The sequence below is a fragment of the Electrophorus electricus genome, chromosome 13 (genome assembly GCF_041902795.1).
Source record: "Electrophorus electricus isolate QZ-2024a chromosome 13, ASM4190279v1, whole genome shotgun sequence".
Lineage (NCBI taxonomy): Eukaryota > Metazoa > Chordata > Actinopteri > Gymnotiformes > Gymnotidae > Electrophorus > Electrophorus electricus.
Window position 1 is genome coordinate 7,508,941 of NC_137509.1, and position 16,581 is coordinate 7,525,521.

At 41.3% G+C, this 16,581-nt stretch overlaps 1 protein-coding gene, 2 long non-coding RNA genes and 1 other non-coding gene across 7 annotated transcripts; 2 read left to right on the top strand and 2 right to left on the bottom strand.

Moving 5' to 3' along the window:
• LOC113589322 (uncharacterized) lies at positions 1 to 1,850 on the bottom strand. 2 transcript variants are annotated; one of them, XR_004775317.2, is made up of 5 exons: positions 1,685 to 1,850; positions 1,065 to 1,115; positions 685 to 762; positions 483 to 566; positions 1 to 367 (listed from the first exon to the last, which is right to left on the bottom strand). It is a non-coding gene; the product is annotated as an uncharacterized LOC113589322 (long non-coding RNA). The 2 variants fall into 2 exon arrangements; XR_004775316.2 differs by having other exon boundaries at positions 1 to 373.
• Positions 1,851 to 3,111: 1,261 nt separating this feature from the next.
• On the top strand, positions 3,112 to 8,218 carry LOC118240132 (uncharacterized). Of its 2 annotated transcripts, none has more exons than XR_014115864.1 (4): positions 3,112 to 3,366; positions 3,754 to 5,490; positions 5,853 to 6,109; positions 7,299 to 8,218. It is a non-coding gene; the product is annotated as an uncharacterized LOC118240132 (transcript). The 2 variants fall into 2 exon arrangements; XR_014115865.1 differs by having other exon boundaries at positions 3,763 to 5,490.
• Positions 8,219 to 8,848: 630 nt separating this feature from the next.
• On the bottom strand, positions 8,849 to 13,251 carry cldn7a (claudin 7a). Its single transcript, XM_081694713.1, has 4 exons — positions 12,769 to 13,251; positions 10,523 to 10,687; positions 9,979 to 10,063; positions 8,849 to 9,882 (listed from the first exon to the last, which is right to left on the bottom strand). Exons 1-4 carry the CDS (start codon positions 12,989 to 12,991, stop codon positions 9,720 to 9,722), a joined length of 636 nt encoding a protein of 211 aa, XP_081550839.1. The 5' UTR covers positions 12,992 to 13,251; the 3' UTR covers positions 8,849 to 9,719.
• Positions 13,252 to 13,413: 162 nt separating this feature from the next.
• Positions 13,414 to 16,502, top strand: LOC145643465 (uncharacterized). Of its 2 annotated transcripts, XR_014115867.1 has the most exons (3): positions 13,827 to 14,267; positions 15,150 to 15,260; positions 15,370 to 16,502. It is a non-coding gene; the product is annotated as an uncharacterized LOC145643465 (long non-coding RNA). The 2 variants fall into 2 exon arrangements; XR_014115866.1 differs by having other exon boundaries at positions 13,414 to 15,260.
• The last annotated feature ends 79 nt before the right edge of the window (positions 16,503 to 16,581 follow it).

Genomic DNA, 16,581 nt, shown 5'->3' on the forward strand with positions numbered 1-16,581 from the left:
TATCTGGAACGTCCAATTTTATTTTTTTATTTCTCATTTAATATAACAAAGTACGTAGAAAAGAAATCATACAGTTTATGTAAAGATATTTGCAGAAAAAGGTAAACACATCAAAATCAGGAGTCAATAAAATAATAAAGAAAATGACAATTCTTAGATACACATTTTCCACACTTTTTAGGTATATTTACATATCTGTGTTCAAGACGAAGCTGAATATTATACTTTCAGCACCCAGACTACTGAAAAATCTACATAAGGGCCTATTGTTAAAACTAAAACACCCTGAAAGGAAAGAAATATGAGATTTTGGTCATTTAAACTGGGGTGGAAAGGGAGTAGAAAAATAATCTCTTGTTGATTATATCTGCACCTTGGAAAAAGGAGAAATACAAATACTAAGACCATTTACCCTTCAAAAACACCAATATTACAGAAGCACAAAACAAACACCCACAACCAGGAGTTATTCAACACCTCACCTTTCTGCCTTTTCTTGCAATGATACTGTAAAATATCTGCTGACAAATGACATGTCTTCGTGATTAGGACGTTGCCATCGTTTACTAACGAGAGAGAGAAAAAGAGAGACTTCAAACCTGGGTCTTGTTACAACATACAAGTCAAAACCCAAAACAACAAGAAGTACAAAACCACTAGAACATGTATTATTCAACATCTCACCATTCTGCCTTTTCCTGCAAAAATGCTGGAATTTATGTGCTGACAAGGGACATGCCCTGATTAGGAAATTGCCATTTACTAGAGAGAGAGAGAGAGAGAGAGAGAGAGAGAGAGAGAGAGAGGGAGAGAGAGAGAGAGAGGGTGAGAGAGGGTGAGAGAGAGAGAGAGAGAGAGAGAGAGAGAGAGAGAGAGAGAGAGAGAGAGGGTGAGAGAGGGTGAGAGAGAGAGAGAGAGAGAGAGGGTGAGAGAGAGAGAGAGAGAGAGAGAGAGAGAGAGAGGGAGAGAGAGAGAGAGATTTCACACCTGGTCTTATTAGAACATACAATTAAAAACCCAAGGGCCCCATTACAAGACCATATGAAAAGGAACAGAATACTCACAACTGCAAGTGCAGGTAAAGACTCGCCCCTTCTGTGATATTCGAGAATATACTAAAGTCAAAAAAAAAAAAAAAAAAGCACTTTTAGTAAAACATGATGACTGTAAAATTTACCAAAATAAGATCTCACTTTAACTGAATAGTCTACTCGTTCTTTGATTTCTACGCTGTGAAAAGCACCGCTGACGAATTTCACATAGAGTTTTTGGTTAGGAGTAATGGTTGGAGGTATAATATTATGGGTAAAGTCTGAGCATATGGTTCTGCATTGAGGGGCAGTTTAGGTTTGGTGAAAACCTGATTCATTCCAGATAGGCCATTATGCTGTCCAATTCTCATTTGAATATTTAAGATCAGAAGGCTAGAACAAATAGATGGTGGCATATAATGACAAAACTTATATTAATTATAATATGCAAACAAGACATCTCATGGATACTTTATAGTTGTAAACCACATGATATTTGGTTACATTTTTGTATTATATTTCATCATACTAACCAGCAACCAAATGAATGTCTGGAGGAAATTTGGTACCATAAACTAACAAAAATCATGTATCAGCATTTATTTAGACATGCAAAATTGCATGGGTGGAGTTAAATAATATATTGTTTTTACCTGAGTGGTTGCACAAAATGGTGGTCAGGATGACCAAGGTGAACATGATCAAGAAGATCTTGGACATCTTTTCTCTGATGCTGGTCCATAAACTGCAGCTTCTGTCTGAGTTATAGAGGAGCAGCAGTCCCACTCCTGCTTTTATTTGCTAGATAACAGATCACTTTGTTTCCTCCCTCATAAAGCACACATAAAGCTATTGTATTTACGCAATGGCTTGAGCAAATAGGTTTCGACAGGTCCACGCATACCCTAATCTTCAACAGATGGCTGAGACCTGACATATTTGTTGTGTCCTGACACATGCTGTGAACATAACCACTCAGGAGAGAAGAAATGTGATTGGATTAGATTACATCCTCTCTCAGCAAACCAACCGATCAGGGTTGCAATGTTGTTTATGAAGTTCACCCAAGTTCATATAAGAATATCAGAAAAATCTAAATTTCCTCTGGTTTTGTCCCAGACAGAAATAAGTTATGATGGAAAGGAAATGGACTTTTAATTAAGTTGTATTTTCTGCTTGAGCAAACAAAACACCATAATCTCATGCCTCTTCATGGATTTCAACAAAGATTTCAGATTTGCCCAGATGTGAACATCATGCTGTGGTAGATAAGAATGATCTTTTTAGCCTTGATCAAGAATCTCACATACTTTTGGTTTTAGCCCTCATAGCCAAGGAGCATGCATTTAATCAGCATATACCATCTCCCAAGATGGTACTTTAGATATACCTTTGAGGATCTTAACATATGTGTTGTCCCCTGATCAGCTGAGACAAAGAAGACTTAACCAACTGGTCAATAAAAGAGACGTATGATACCTCCTTTACATTTCTGCCAAGTGACAAACAGGTGGCTGTTGCTTCCTCCAGGTGCACCAATATCTGTCAATATCAGACCATACTAGGGCATAGCTACTCCCAGAGCTGTTGAGACTACATAGTTTCAGATGCCAATTTCACAGGGTCAGAAGGAAAACAAATGCTACAGTAAAATTTCTTTTTATTCAGGATTTTGATAGTCTATTACAATACATTTTACACCTGATTGTCAACTTTATGTGACCTTTTAGGACTCAAAGGACTCATAGGAGACCATATGAAATAAACGGACAGTGCAATATGATCACTCAGCAGTCACCAACAGTACCGATGCCTAGATGCCGTAGCAATTATGTAAAACTTGCATTTCGCCACAGTGTATAGGCTGAAATGCCAAGTTCATATGGTCACAATTAACAATACTCAGGCAAAAGGTCTTCAAGATTTTGATAATCTTTTAAAAAATGAGACATATGGCCAAAGGAAAATAAGCAATTAGGCGAATTCCCACTTGTATTACCACCACAGAACAGAAGATGGCGATAATTATAACAGCAGGACCTTTCACACCCAGCTAAGTTCCACAAGACGTCCAGGCCGTTCTAGAAAGACATGCGGAAGCTCAATGCAGAACTTTTTTTTTTTAATTAAAAAAACCCGCTGTATTTGTTAGTAGGTTTTTCAGTACCCAGGTAACAATTAACAAGTTCAAACTAAGATGAAAGCCTTTCGTATAACCTAGCATAATCACACAGTTGAGGAGTCCTTATTCTCGATGACAAAGCGAAGAAAAGAAGCAAAGAAGCACGCAGCTAAAGAGCAAAGAGGCGTCCCGCGCACCGTGACAGCGATATATGTATATAAACATACCGAAATACTATAAAAATGACCAAATACAGCACGTAGCGATCAGTTTAACATTACTTTATTCTTTTAATTCTGTATTTTTTTAACAGATCTTTCTCTTTAGTGAGTCAAAAACAGCAATACTATATGGTTCAAACAGTTCTTGAATAATTGTATATTCTTGTGTTTAATTAAATGGTTATTGCTAGCTGCTCTAGGCTACATTATATTGCCGTTGCACCATTGGAGAATAATTAGACATCGGAGATTTCAGGCAAGGCAAAAAGCTCTAGCTGGTCTGATATGTTTCTCAATCAAGATTCTCAGTTTTGATATCCCTTTTCCAGTAATATTGTCTCCTTTTTTTTTTTTTTTATCATATGTTGTTTCTTGTAAGGAATTTTAGGAGAAACATCCGACGAAGTTGATGCTAAAACAAGATTCACCTTTACATGACCCGAGCCATCAAAGATCAAGCTTTGATCAAGTTTTCCTGTGGGTTGTAAAATAAAAGGAACCCACAGAACTATGTGGCAGAAAGAGAAACAAAATTGTATTCCTTACAATGTTCCTTGCAAACACTTTGAAATCCCTTACAAGTAGATGTGACTAAACTACCTTTTCTGGCCTATAACTACCTCTAAAACCATTAGCCCAATTGTGTTCATGTGAAATTGAATATAGAAATGAAAACATCAAATTCAACATCATGATATCTAGATACTGCTCAGAGCTAATAAGTGGATGTGGTGCGTTAACTGCGTGTTAATTAGTTTTTACTAAGTAAATTACTTTTTTGATACCTGAGAAGATTAGAGTGTACGTGATTGACATGACACATTAGTGTGTAAATACGGTTATTTCTGCTGACACAATGTAAACCACCTGCATAGGAATTGCCAGAATTTTCATGAGAATGCAAAAAGCATTGTGTGTGAACACATAATGCATTGTAAAAGAATGCTTTTCCTGCTGTGTGTGTGTGTGTGTGTGTGTGTGTGGTGGGGGGGGGGGGGAATAAAGTATTTGCTGATCTATGTCTGATAATGATTGCTTGTCTACAAGTCCCTTGCCCTAGATATTCAACAATAGTGAGAAAACCTATTATTTTACACAAAACTTACCTTTGATTGTAAATGAATCATTCACATATGTGGATACTTTTAGAAGTATAAGTATTAAATATCTGAGAGTGTTACTTATCTAAGTTTCTGTTTTTTTTACCTCCTAATGAGTACATGTAAATATGACAAAGGCTGAGGGCACCAACCACACCTGGTGTTGATCTCAGATCTTCCAGGTGGTAAATGTGTTCTCTGACCACATTTCCCTCTCTGCCAGTGGATGACAGTCTCCATTACACTGCTTTCTCCTGTGGGGAGTGCATCCCTGTACTTCCTTCACATATCCATCCTTCAACCAGGGTCACACCCGAGTCCATTAGAAAGAGTTCACACTGGGCTTTGCCCCATTCCCTCACAACAGCGGGTCTTTTAATAATGTACACACTACCAGTAGCTTCACAGTACCGTCCCATCGCAGAAAAAATTTTGTAACAAAGGGTGTAAGCACCAACCATACCGGTTCTCGATCCCAGGTCTTCCAGGCAGTAAACACAGAAACCCGTAACACACATTCAACTTTCTGAGTGACAGTCTGTACTAGTATACAGTATAGACAATAAGAATAATAAAGACACAGTTAGGCCAAAATCATCTTTTATGAACATGCACCATAGAGTTTAGACCATGTAAATCACAACATTATTTTCCTTCATTTAAGCTATATAAACATATCCTCTGTATTATGACTAAAGCACGCAGATCGCTGCCTATGTGCGTGGGCTGGTACCAGTATGCCGTATCGTAGCTTTATTGTGGGTGTATATCAAGTGTCAGACTAGTCCACCCACGGGTGATAATATTCACCCGTTTGGCGTAGGCTACAGCGGCCCTCCCTCGCATGACGCACTCAGAAAGGACCAAGGAAATCCCCAAGCAGGAGTTACGACACAAGTCTGCCCCTGCAGGACAGCGGGGTTACTTCCTAGCAGAGAGAGGATCCTCACAGACCAACCCAAACGGCACTTCAGCCACGGTTTAAACCTCTCGCATCCACGACAAACAACAAACAGGTAAGCGGTTTATAGGGTTTTATGTTTCACCGGGTCGTCGAGGAAAATAATTCTGAAAAACGTATAAAGGTTATACACGCTGCGACGGAAACCTACCTGTGGGAGCCTTTGTGTTGACACGTTTGACATGAGGAACAATGACTTGAAACCCTACCGCTGTAAAGACGGACCTGTTTGGTGGAGATTAACAGCTGGACTATCGACATGATAGACTCCGTCATGTCCAGGGTAGCTCGCATGTCGTACAGAGTATTCGCTCGCCGAAATGATTTAGGATGGGGTAGCGTGTCACTTCGCCCACTCGTTTATTAAAGTCGATGTGTCTTAGACGGGTTTTAAACCGATCCCAAATCTCGCTGCAGTTGTTTGGACGAACAGCACCGACCCAGAGGCAAATATACGAAGACATCCTTCGCAGTACAGCGAGAGACAGCACGACCATTTGCAAACATGTACGGCACGACAGGAATGCCCGACCTCATACCGCCAGCAGGTTCTCTTCGACCAAGATCGGTAGTCTCGTACAACACCGGGCACGGAGACGGATCCAACGGCGCGGAACCCCCGCGGAGAACGCAGAGAGCGCCCAAACTCGGACAGATCGGGCGCTCCAAAAGAGGTTGGTAGTTTGGACCAATAATGCCTATAAAGTGGCCAGAATACTTTTACCTTTAAATACTCGTAGTCTTCCTCTGTTTAACATATTGATTTTTTAAAAGTTGTTGATTAATGTTGTTCTACAGGGGAAAGCAAGTGAGACGCTAAACAAAAGTGTTATTTATAATGGAGTGTGATCTTTATGTAACCCAAAATACTAACAATGCCAACACTTCCGCCCATAATTATTTACTTGCAATTAAGTCAAAGGGGAAATATTATAGCTATAAATGAGACTGAACAGAATAACTAAAGTTGTTTACATTGGCATGTAAGCGATTTTTCCCACTATCGCGATTTGCCATAAAAGAACAGATTAACGATTTAATCGACCAGAACAAATATCACATTAAAACGAATTGGCGAACAAAAAGTAAAATCTAATGCCACCAAGTGGCGCTGTTGGCACATTTTCTATATAGCAAATAAATAAAAATAAATGCAATTTCGAATAAAAAAATAAATAAATATTCAATTATACCTATTACACACATTAACATATACCATACTCAATAGGCATTGAAAGTAAACTAAAATCTTAAATAGTCCAAATAAACTTCTATAATAATTAACAGCCTACCAGCCATACTAAATAAATAAATGTAAAAAACGCAACCATACTCAACCACAACATACAACCTAAACAAAAATGAATACATGAAGATAGATGTTCCCAACTGCAAATGCAGTGAATCTTTAGCCACGTAAGTTTTCGACAGAATGAGCATTTCACCATTTCTGGTTTAAGGAGAGTATGAGAGCGTGTGACACACACACACACACACACATTTGCATACAAGTTTTTGTAAGATGAGGATACGCCTCTCATGTTTTGTCTAACAGGTTTTCCATTTTCTTCTGACAAGGAATGTTTTTTGAAACCATCTACTTAAGCTTGCTTAATATTGGCAAATTAATAAGACAAATTAAAATCTAAGAAAAAAATAATTAAAATGAGATTAGATGCATTTATCATTCACAAAGAATGAATTCAAGTGCTAAATGGCAATTCTGCTCAATTCTGAAGATGGTATAATCAGAATCAGTGTCACTGGATATCATGTACTGATGATCAAATTGTCATGTGGCACGAGTCTATCATGTCGTGCGGCCTACCTGAAGATGACCTTTCCTGTCCTCCCCGTAAACAGTAATCATTGATGATGAAGACTTGGATGACATCATGAACAACAACAGGGGCTTCCCCATCAGTGTCTCACCTGTTGCCTAAAGCGTGACAGACTGTGCCAAAGCTGTGAAGAGGCCAATACCGTTACTCTAGCAAATGAATGATTTCAATACACAAAAACAACTAAACAAGAAATGAATCATTTAAACACACGCATACATTCTTACCTTGGTCTCACCCACAGATTTTTTTTTTCTATTGTAGACTGGTGTGCACGGGTTCTCGCTCGCTCTCTCTCTCTCTCTCTCTCTCTCTCTCTCTCTCTCCATTCCCCTCCTTCTTTGATCTCCATAATCTCACATTGGTACAACTTTACTGTCAACTGCTGATCATTGCTTGTCATCACTTGTAACTTAACTTAAAAAGATCTCATGGCTGTGTATTTGTGGTTACCTCTCTGTGAGACACTGCATTTTGATACTGAAACTAAACGTGATCTCTAAAGCTATAGGGCTATATTTATTTAAAAACTGCACTTTATTAAGGGGACAAAGACCAAACCACGCTCATTTGGTAGGGCTACTCCTGTCTCACAGATATGTTCTATGAAAGTCTGTTAATGTGTAACGTACCACTAGCTTAAGACCTCCTGTTGCCTTGGAAACTGGGTTCTTTTGGCATGTCTTTTTATGCATTCTGCACATTAGAAGCTAAGGTGTATTGGCAGGGAGGGTTTTTAAATGGTCAGCATTCATGGGGAGTTGTTCACCTTTAGTCCAAATAAAGTTATCTGAAATAATGGCTAGTATTCAAAGTGAGCAGTTTGACCAAACTGGTTTTAAAATATCATACAGAAGTTGGTAACTCATCATTGAACTGCATGAAAATTCGTTTTTGTATTTGTAAATTGCATTTTTGAAAATAAACTATGCATGACTATCATTTTCCTTGTTTGGTTTACTTCTTGACTGCCTTGCTTAAGTCTGACTGCACAGCGTCCAGGTGCATTTGGTATCTCTGGATGTTTGCGCCAAAGAATGACCATGTTTCAACCCAAAGCCCTATCGTAATTGTATCACCACTAGAAAATACAATCTTTCACTACTTGTGATGTGTGTACTCCAAAAACAGTGCAGCATTAGATTGATTACATTTTATGTTCATAGAATTCTTCAGTTTCATTTTTATGGTGACTACTGCAAGGTGTTAATTACCAAAACTCTTTTATCTTTCCATTCCTCAGAGTTGCCGTAACCCAGCATGTAAAGGCTACATACTTACAATGAGATCTTGCAGTATAGAAACTGGATCATGTTTTAAGCATTCAGTGCCGTGGCGGCAAATGGGAAAGTTCAGGAGTCCAAGTGACATCTACAACACCAACATTTAAAAGTAGTGAAATCAAATATAATTCAGTAGAAAATGGTTATAATTTTGAAAGGATTTGGGATAAATATAAAAATAATCATTTTTTTATAGTATAAAAATGCACTTGTTGGATATGATGTACAATTAATCATTTACATGTAACACTGATTACATACAATGTGTAGACGTTACAGAACCAACAACTTTATGATGAAATAAGGTAATTTTTATTGTGCATTGAGACACTATGATAAAATACGCATGTGAAAAAAACATTTAAAAAATGCCACACACAGATAGATATATGCATCCTTTTCTTATACACCACTAACTATGGCAAGCAGGACAACACTTGATTATAGATCTCAGCATGTCGTTTTAACTAAAAGCCTGTAAAATTTCTTGCCAAAACTCAGCCTCTCACATTAGTCTTAGAATTTGTGATGTTAATGCTGTTGATTTATTTTTTGAAGGTTCTGAGGAGATGCCGAATGAAATGAGTTTTTCCTTCATTAACTTTTAAGCCAAATGTCAATGCTGCCCATTAAGAATGTCTTTTACCTCTGTTCCTGTTGGCCAGTCTGTGCTTACAGCTTGGGTTATCTAGTGTTTGCAGTTTGGTTTTCCTGAAACTTTCCTTTGTATTTTAGGCAACCACAGCACCTATAGCACCCTCTAGTGGGCTCAAGAGCAACTCATCACCAACAGTTTTTCAAATCAAGTCTGACTTCTGCTAATACTCTGGGTTCAAACATAGGACGCCGGTCTAATACCCCTTGTTTGCAGAATCAAAGCGAACATTCAAACAGGGGAATAATACTTTACCTTCTTTAGCACCTTGTGTCATATATATCAAAACGTAAACTAGTTTTCCAATACGTTTAAGATGAAGTTGCAGTGATGCTGAAAATATCAACACAATATCTGATAAACACCTTCGGACTTTCTTTCTCTATAGATTATATATTTTCCGTCAACCCACTTCTTTCCAATCCAGTCAGTTGGGCCAGTCCACTTTTCCTACTACAGGGATACTTCAGCACACGCAGTTCCAAATCTGTCCAGGGGAGGGCGGTCACACATACTCCTTGGTGCTGCTGCTGGGAGCACGAGTAGGGTTTTTGTGGTACTTGGACACCTGTTTGCGCCGCGGGCAGGAGGCAGCCAACATGGCCCCGCCAAGAACATCCAGAAAAGATCCACCCCATGCAATGAAAATAGCTGCACCAAACTCAAACCTAGGAGAGAAAAAGAGATTAATCAGATTCTGGTTTATTTTGAGATATATAAGCACCTTTCCAGAATGTTCCTCTGAGATTTGTGCATTGACCTACTTGGTGTTGACTGGAGTGAAGGGGTTGTAGAAAGCGCGGATCACGTTGTGGGCGAACCATGAGCATGCGACAACCGCACTAAGGGCTGGGTGATGGTAACAAAGAGAGTGGTTCAGGATCCATGAAAAAGGTCAAAGGTCGATTTTTATGGTAGTGCAGCAGGCTGAGCACACTGGGAATGAACACATGAAACTGCTTCACATCAGGGCTCATCTCTTTAAAGCACTGCGTTCGTCTAATTATGCTTATAATGAAGCTTCTATTACTGACCCTGAAGTGAACCCTTCATGGCTTGGCCCAGGGTGGGAGGGCAGCATTTGGCAGAGGGATCATACTCCTGCCTACACATACTTTCATGACTTCTCAAAGCAATTGCCATGCACATGAATCCACATTTTGTGCACTTTGATGTTAAGTGACCCCTCACTTTGAACAAAGACATGTTAAACAAAAGATTCTGATGCAGGAGACTTTCAAAGACATGCTGTCCTCTCTCTCTCTCTCTCTCTCTCTCTCTCACTCTCACTCTCTCACACACACTCACCTCCCACCAGTAGTATGATCCCACCCATCATGGCTGTGCGGGCCTTGCGCACTTTGTCCTCTGCTCCACAGGTGGTACACTTCATACCAATACTGGCTACGCCCAGCCCGGCGATGGACACGATGATGCCCACTATCATTAGAGCACGAGTAGCCTGCAGCGCACCTGTCACACACACACACACACACACACACACACACACACACACACACACACACACACACACACACACACACAGGCACAGGTTACACAAAATAGTGACCTATTACTTTGTGTTCTCAACATTTTGAACATCCAGATGCAGTGAACGCGGCTGCACCAAACTCAAATCTAGAACTGGAGAAAATAAGCATTATAAGCTGCAATTTAATGGGTTCATTTTTTGGACCCCAATTTCAGCTTCTTTTCCTCCATAGAGCTCTTTGATGATACAGACAGCATGTACAAACGTTACTAAATTCACTAATTCCAAGACTAAACAAATTCTCACTACTTAAATATTTGTACACCATCAACCTTTCCTTAAAATAAACTACCCAGTTTACTCTCACCACTGAGAGCAAAGAACGGCTCCAATTGGGGATGCCCCAATCACAGTCCAGGACATGAGAAAAGCAAAAGGGAAAATGTGTGTGTATGTGTGTTTGCATAAGAGTGAGTGAGAAAGAGAGAGAGAGAGAGAGAGACAGAGAGGGAGAGAGAGAGAGAGAGACAGAGAGGGAGAGAGAGAGAGAGAGAGAGAGGGAGAGAGAGAGGGAGAGGGAGAGAGAGGGAGAGAGAGGGAGAGGGAGAGAGAGAGGGAGAGAGAGAGAGAGAGGGAGAGAGAGAGAGAGAGGGAGAGAGAGAGAGGGAGAGGGAGAGAGAGGGAGAGAGAGAGAGGGAGAGGGAGAGGGAGAGAGAGAGAGAGGGAGAGAGAGAGGGAGAGGGAGAGAGAGAGAGAGAGAGAGAGAACCAGTCTGTACCAGCATATCCCTGTAGACTCACAGTAAAAACGAGAAGGGGTGGGGAGGGTGTGCTGAAGTGAAAGAACGACTTCTCCAGCATCATTCATTGAGGCACGATAAAAGCCCTCTCGCCAGGCGCTGAAACTACTCGGGTCTGGAATCCAGGAGAAGCCCCCCCTTCTCCCCTTTCTCTCTTTCCCCATTAGGCTCTAACTCAGCCTGCTGGCAAGTGCAGCCCGAACCAGATCAATCCAGAAGTAAACCGCACACAAATAACTGCGTCAGCACAGCCAACTGAGCCGTATTGCAAGCAAAGGACTGGGAGACAGAAAGTTGGTGTTAATTTCATTTTGTGAACGTCTCCACCAGGGGAAGGCTATGCTCCTCCTTCAGAAAAGTGGGTTGTGGAAGGACTGTGTTCCTATTAGCAAAGTGACAGGCTTCAGTTTCCACGGCTACATACTCCAGTATCTTGGAAGTGTACTGTAAGCAGAGTCCTGCTGCCATGGTGAGAACCCACTAGACATGTATATGAGTAGCAGAGGTGCCCTGCTGGGAGAAATGTGTGTGTGAGTGTGTGAGTGAGTGAGTGTGTGTGTGTGAGTGTGTGTGTGTGTGTGAGTGTGTGTGTGTGTGTGTGAGTGTGTGTGTGTATGCTACGGGTGAAGGGCTGATGTTAGTTAAACAGGAATGTTAACCTATAGATTTTCAGCCTAACAATGAGTGAAAAATCGAATAAAAATAAAATACAAATGTACTGTGAATTACATAGATGAAATAGTCAGATCTGCTTTCTAAAAGTGACTGCAGTGTAAAGTTTTACTCTTTCAACATGAACGCTATGCAATTTGTGATAAGCTTTTTTCAACAGTAAGTTCACAAGTTGCCCAGATAATCTTGTAACGTTAGGATAATAGTGTACATTTCCTCGCCACCATGTTTACAGACACAACAACTCAGAAACAATAAGCTTGCTGTGTAGTAATACAAAGACCTCACAGTCAGAGGTATACGAGCTTGCCACTGGGGAAATGACACGACACATTGCAGCGCATGCATCAGCACTGACCAGATACCAGGGCACTAGTAGGTTAGGGAAAACTCGCCTCCGTCTGCGCGCCTGCATTACAATATACCCACACGCACCTGTGCCGACGCGACGTCACGCCACTAAAACATTGTTAAATGTTTGGTACTAATTAATATTGATCACACACACACACACACACACACACACACACACACACACACACACACACACACACAAAAGTTTATTCAAAAACGTTTAGTTTAGATACTTACTGTCAAGTTGCAGAATGGAGTCGTAAATCTTGCACTGGAGTTGTCCCGTGCTTTGAAAAGCGCAGGACATCCACAGCCCCTGGTAAGTCGCGACAGCAGTGATAATGCTGTCCCCCACGTAGGCAGACATCTTCCACTGGGGGAGGATGGTGCCCACGATCAGTCCAATGACACCAACCAGAGAGAGGGAAAATCCAAGCAGCTGCACTCCAGAGTTCGCCATGCTGCACGCTGTACGGCGCGTGGACCCAGACGGGGTAAGAGGAGTCACAGGCGAGCTGCACGTCACGCACCTGCCGCGCGGATTTGCCCTATTCGCTTCTAGTAACAAAAATGTTTCAGACCGGCTGAGAATAAGAGAAAAGAAACACACACGTTTGTTTAATTTATCTGTCACGGCAGGGAAAACAGATGAACCTTAGACAACTGTAAGCACCTCTAGGCTGTGAAGGCGCAGTCGTGAAAGTCTAATCTCGGGGGACGGTCTGAAGGCAGGATGCGCGCGTGCCAATGTATCTGGACTGGGCGTCCGGAGAGGTGTTTTGACGTCACGCCCAATAGAAACGATCTGAAGTTCAACGTTTAGGGAGTTTTTAAAGAACACAAAGTTTCCTGTCGTATCCAGATTTCACTGCACGGGCCGTTACTGTTTGTGCTTTCCTTTCCCATGGTCTCGCCGCTAAAATATTACCACATGAAAATGTCAATCTGCGGCTACGCTACACGCTGCCAAGCGCAAGCTGCAAAACAGCTGCTCAGCGTTGCCTGTTCCTTCGTGAACTTTATTTTGCAATTTTTAAAATCCTTTGGAATTTTCTTCAATAAAAATGTCATCATAAATAAATTTAAACCATCTTGATTTGCTAAAATGATTGTGTTATACGACCAAGAAAATCACGCATTGCTATATTATTGCGAGGTTTGTACGATCTCCAGATCACTGTATGGCCATTTATAGGGATATAGAGATGAATAAACTTAATCTGTTATTGTCCAAGACTATTCATAACATCTAGTTGTTGTTGTTATTATTATTATGATTATTGTCATCATCATCATCATCATCATCAACAACAACAATCCTAATAATAACGCATTTATAAAGGACTTTGTAAAAAGGTTTATTAGGTGTTTTACACAGTGATTAAAATAGATTGAATCAGGCCTACAGTATGTAAATAAGTAAAAATAGCACAGCATTACCAAGAGCAAACAGGATGTGCTTTCTGTACCAGTATCTGCCTCACTTCATGCTCGGACATTTTAGGGCTATCCCCCCACAGAAGGCTGGCGTTAGTAATGGTGCCGGAGTACAGTTTTCTCCAGATCCATCAGCACAGCTAGGCTCTTCCATACACAGTTTCAGAAGCTGAGGAAGTGAGCGCATCTTGGGTGAGGGAGCCACAAAGCTCTGCTGCTCTGGAAGAGTGGAGCCTGTTTGGTCTGTTGTGACATTTCTCCATCACCTCCAAAAAACAGCAACAGAAACAACAGTTCAGGTAAGTAATGCTTCCTAGAACAAGTTACCCACAATCTGTCTATGAGGAAGATTGAAAGCCACCCCCACTGGACAAACTGTAGACAGACCAGGCTGAGATGGGTTAACTAAAGCTGTAGTAGTTTGGTACTAAAGAAACTATAGTTAGCACCGTACAGGCATTGGAGTTTTGAGCTGGTTGGTTGTATTAAGGTACGGCCGGTTGTATTAAGATATTAAGATATTAAGATGTATTAAGATGGTTGATGAAGATGATCCTATTGTTACTTATGTTAGGGTTAACATTTCATCTAAATATTTTCTGTCAGCTGAGTCTGTACGTGATCCAAGTCTTGGGTGGCTTTGTCAAACCACAACACTCCCAACCCTTAGCTGGGGGTGCTTAGGAGAGGACATTACTCATGGGTTGCATGTCCCATCTGCTGTGACAACTACAAATCAACACCAGAAAATGCTGATAAGGACCATGATGGATGCACCCAATTTGTGACCTGTGAACCAGTCAGGCATGTTCTAATCACGACTGGCTACAGTGGCCAGGGCATGCGCCACGCGCCACGCCTGAGCACCCCGTTGACTGTCCTGGCGAGCGAACGGCTCCTGGAACACTGTGACCTATTGTGTGCTGCATGGAGCTGGCGCCACCGAGACCGCAAGCTCGCCCAGGGGAACGGGGGGGTTGGAAGCCCCGGGGGAGGGAGGTCTGCATGGGATGGGGGGGGGGATACTCTCACAGGCCAGGAGAGGAAGCAATAACTGCAATAAGAGAGGAAATGATTTCTACTTCCACTTCACTGTCACGCCATAATAGTGAGTGTTGTTGTGTGTTGGGATTTATGAGTTTTGTCCAGGGTGTGAAAGGTGCGGCGGATTTCTGTTACAGATATGAAACAAAGAATGGGCACGTTCCCCCAACCAGTCACTGAGGGCCACAGTGCTCAGGGACATCTGCTCCAGCTGTGATATCACCAGTACCAAGATTCAAAGAAAACAGGTGCTATGGCATCACGATTTGATCAAACACCCACAGATTCCTGGGAAAGTTAAAGGGCCGTGTTTGAGCACTGTTCATTTTCTTTTATATGCTTTGTTTGTCTTTACAGAAGTGAAACTTCCTGGGATCAAATGGGCAGAACATTCCCGTTCTGGAAGAGTCACACTATCCTTTGAATCTCATTGTGAGAAAAAGAGCAAAGATGGGACCGCAGAAAAGAGGAGGGAGATACAAGAATTCCTCATCCCAGGAGCATCTTGCTTAGAGCACGTGATGCCGTCGTTGCCCTGGTTATGTGATTTATCTGCCCCCTCACTGGCCAGCTCCCAAACCATAGGCCAAATAACCTCAACACACAAAAGAACTAAAGCATTCTCCCCCCTCTCCATGACCGTATGTGCACATTCATCTTGTGACTTTACCACCGCGCAGTGCAGAATAAGTTAACGGGAACCCCTAAATCTCCCCAAATAAGGGTGGAGTCATCCCTCACTGCTCTGCCCCTGGCTGGCTCCAGCACCCAGTGAGGTAAGCAGACAGTGTGAAAAGAGGCTGATTAAACTGCCATAAGCCTGCTTAGAAGGCTGGACCGTGTGCAATAAAACGCACTGGAAACTCTGGATTCTCCTTCCACAACAGCAGTGCTGGTACTAACACGGACCATGTTGCTCTCTCTCATCTCACACAGCCTGTTTTCTTGGCCACAAAACTTCTACAGGCAGGTCCAGACATGGGAGGGAACCAAAGGATAAGGTTTCAGTGGAGACACTTCATAGAGGAACGTGACAGCGACAGTATTAAACGAATAGGTCATCTGCTTTTCTAGGCCATGATATAAAATTCAGGTGTATAAATTAGCATTGATGCATAGATGTAGCATCAATATAAATCTTAAATTAACATTATGTACATAATAAATAATTTACTTATATAAAGATGCTTTCCTCTGATTGTAATGACTTAATGGCTGAATTAACTGTTATGATGTTGACATGGTCTTTCTCTGTTGTTCTGTGAACAACTACAATGCATCACTGTAGTGACATACACTTGTGCACACTACACTTGTGCAACACTTACACCAGCATTATAATGAGAGTAGTGTGCAGTAACAGAAAAGAATTGGGTAGTGAGTTTAACTGCAGATTACCTGTTTCTAACAGAGTGGGTGGAGAGTGTAATCTAAACTCCAATAATACTGTCTAATCAAGTGAAATCATTCAATAAATAGAAAAGAAATAGGAGTCATGTAAAGAGAGGAATAGCATACAGAATCTAAAAACTGCCTGATAATTTTTTTATGACCATTTTCCCAACAAAT

Coding starts and splice junctions, on each gene's coding strand:
- cldn7a (XM_081694713.1), bottom strand. CDS start 12,991: ATGGCGAACTCTGGAGTGCAGCTGCTTGGATTTTCCCTCTCTCTGGTT. Junction 10,688..12,768: donor CTCCATTCTGCAACTTGACA/GTAAGTATCTAA, acceptor TGTGTGTGACAG/GTGCGCTGCAGGCTACTCGT. Junction 10,064..10,522: donor GATCATACTACTGGTGGGAG/GTGAGTGTGTGT, acceptor ACCATCACCCAG/CCCTTAGTGCGGTTGTCGCA.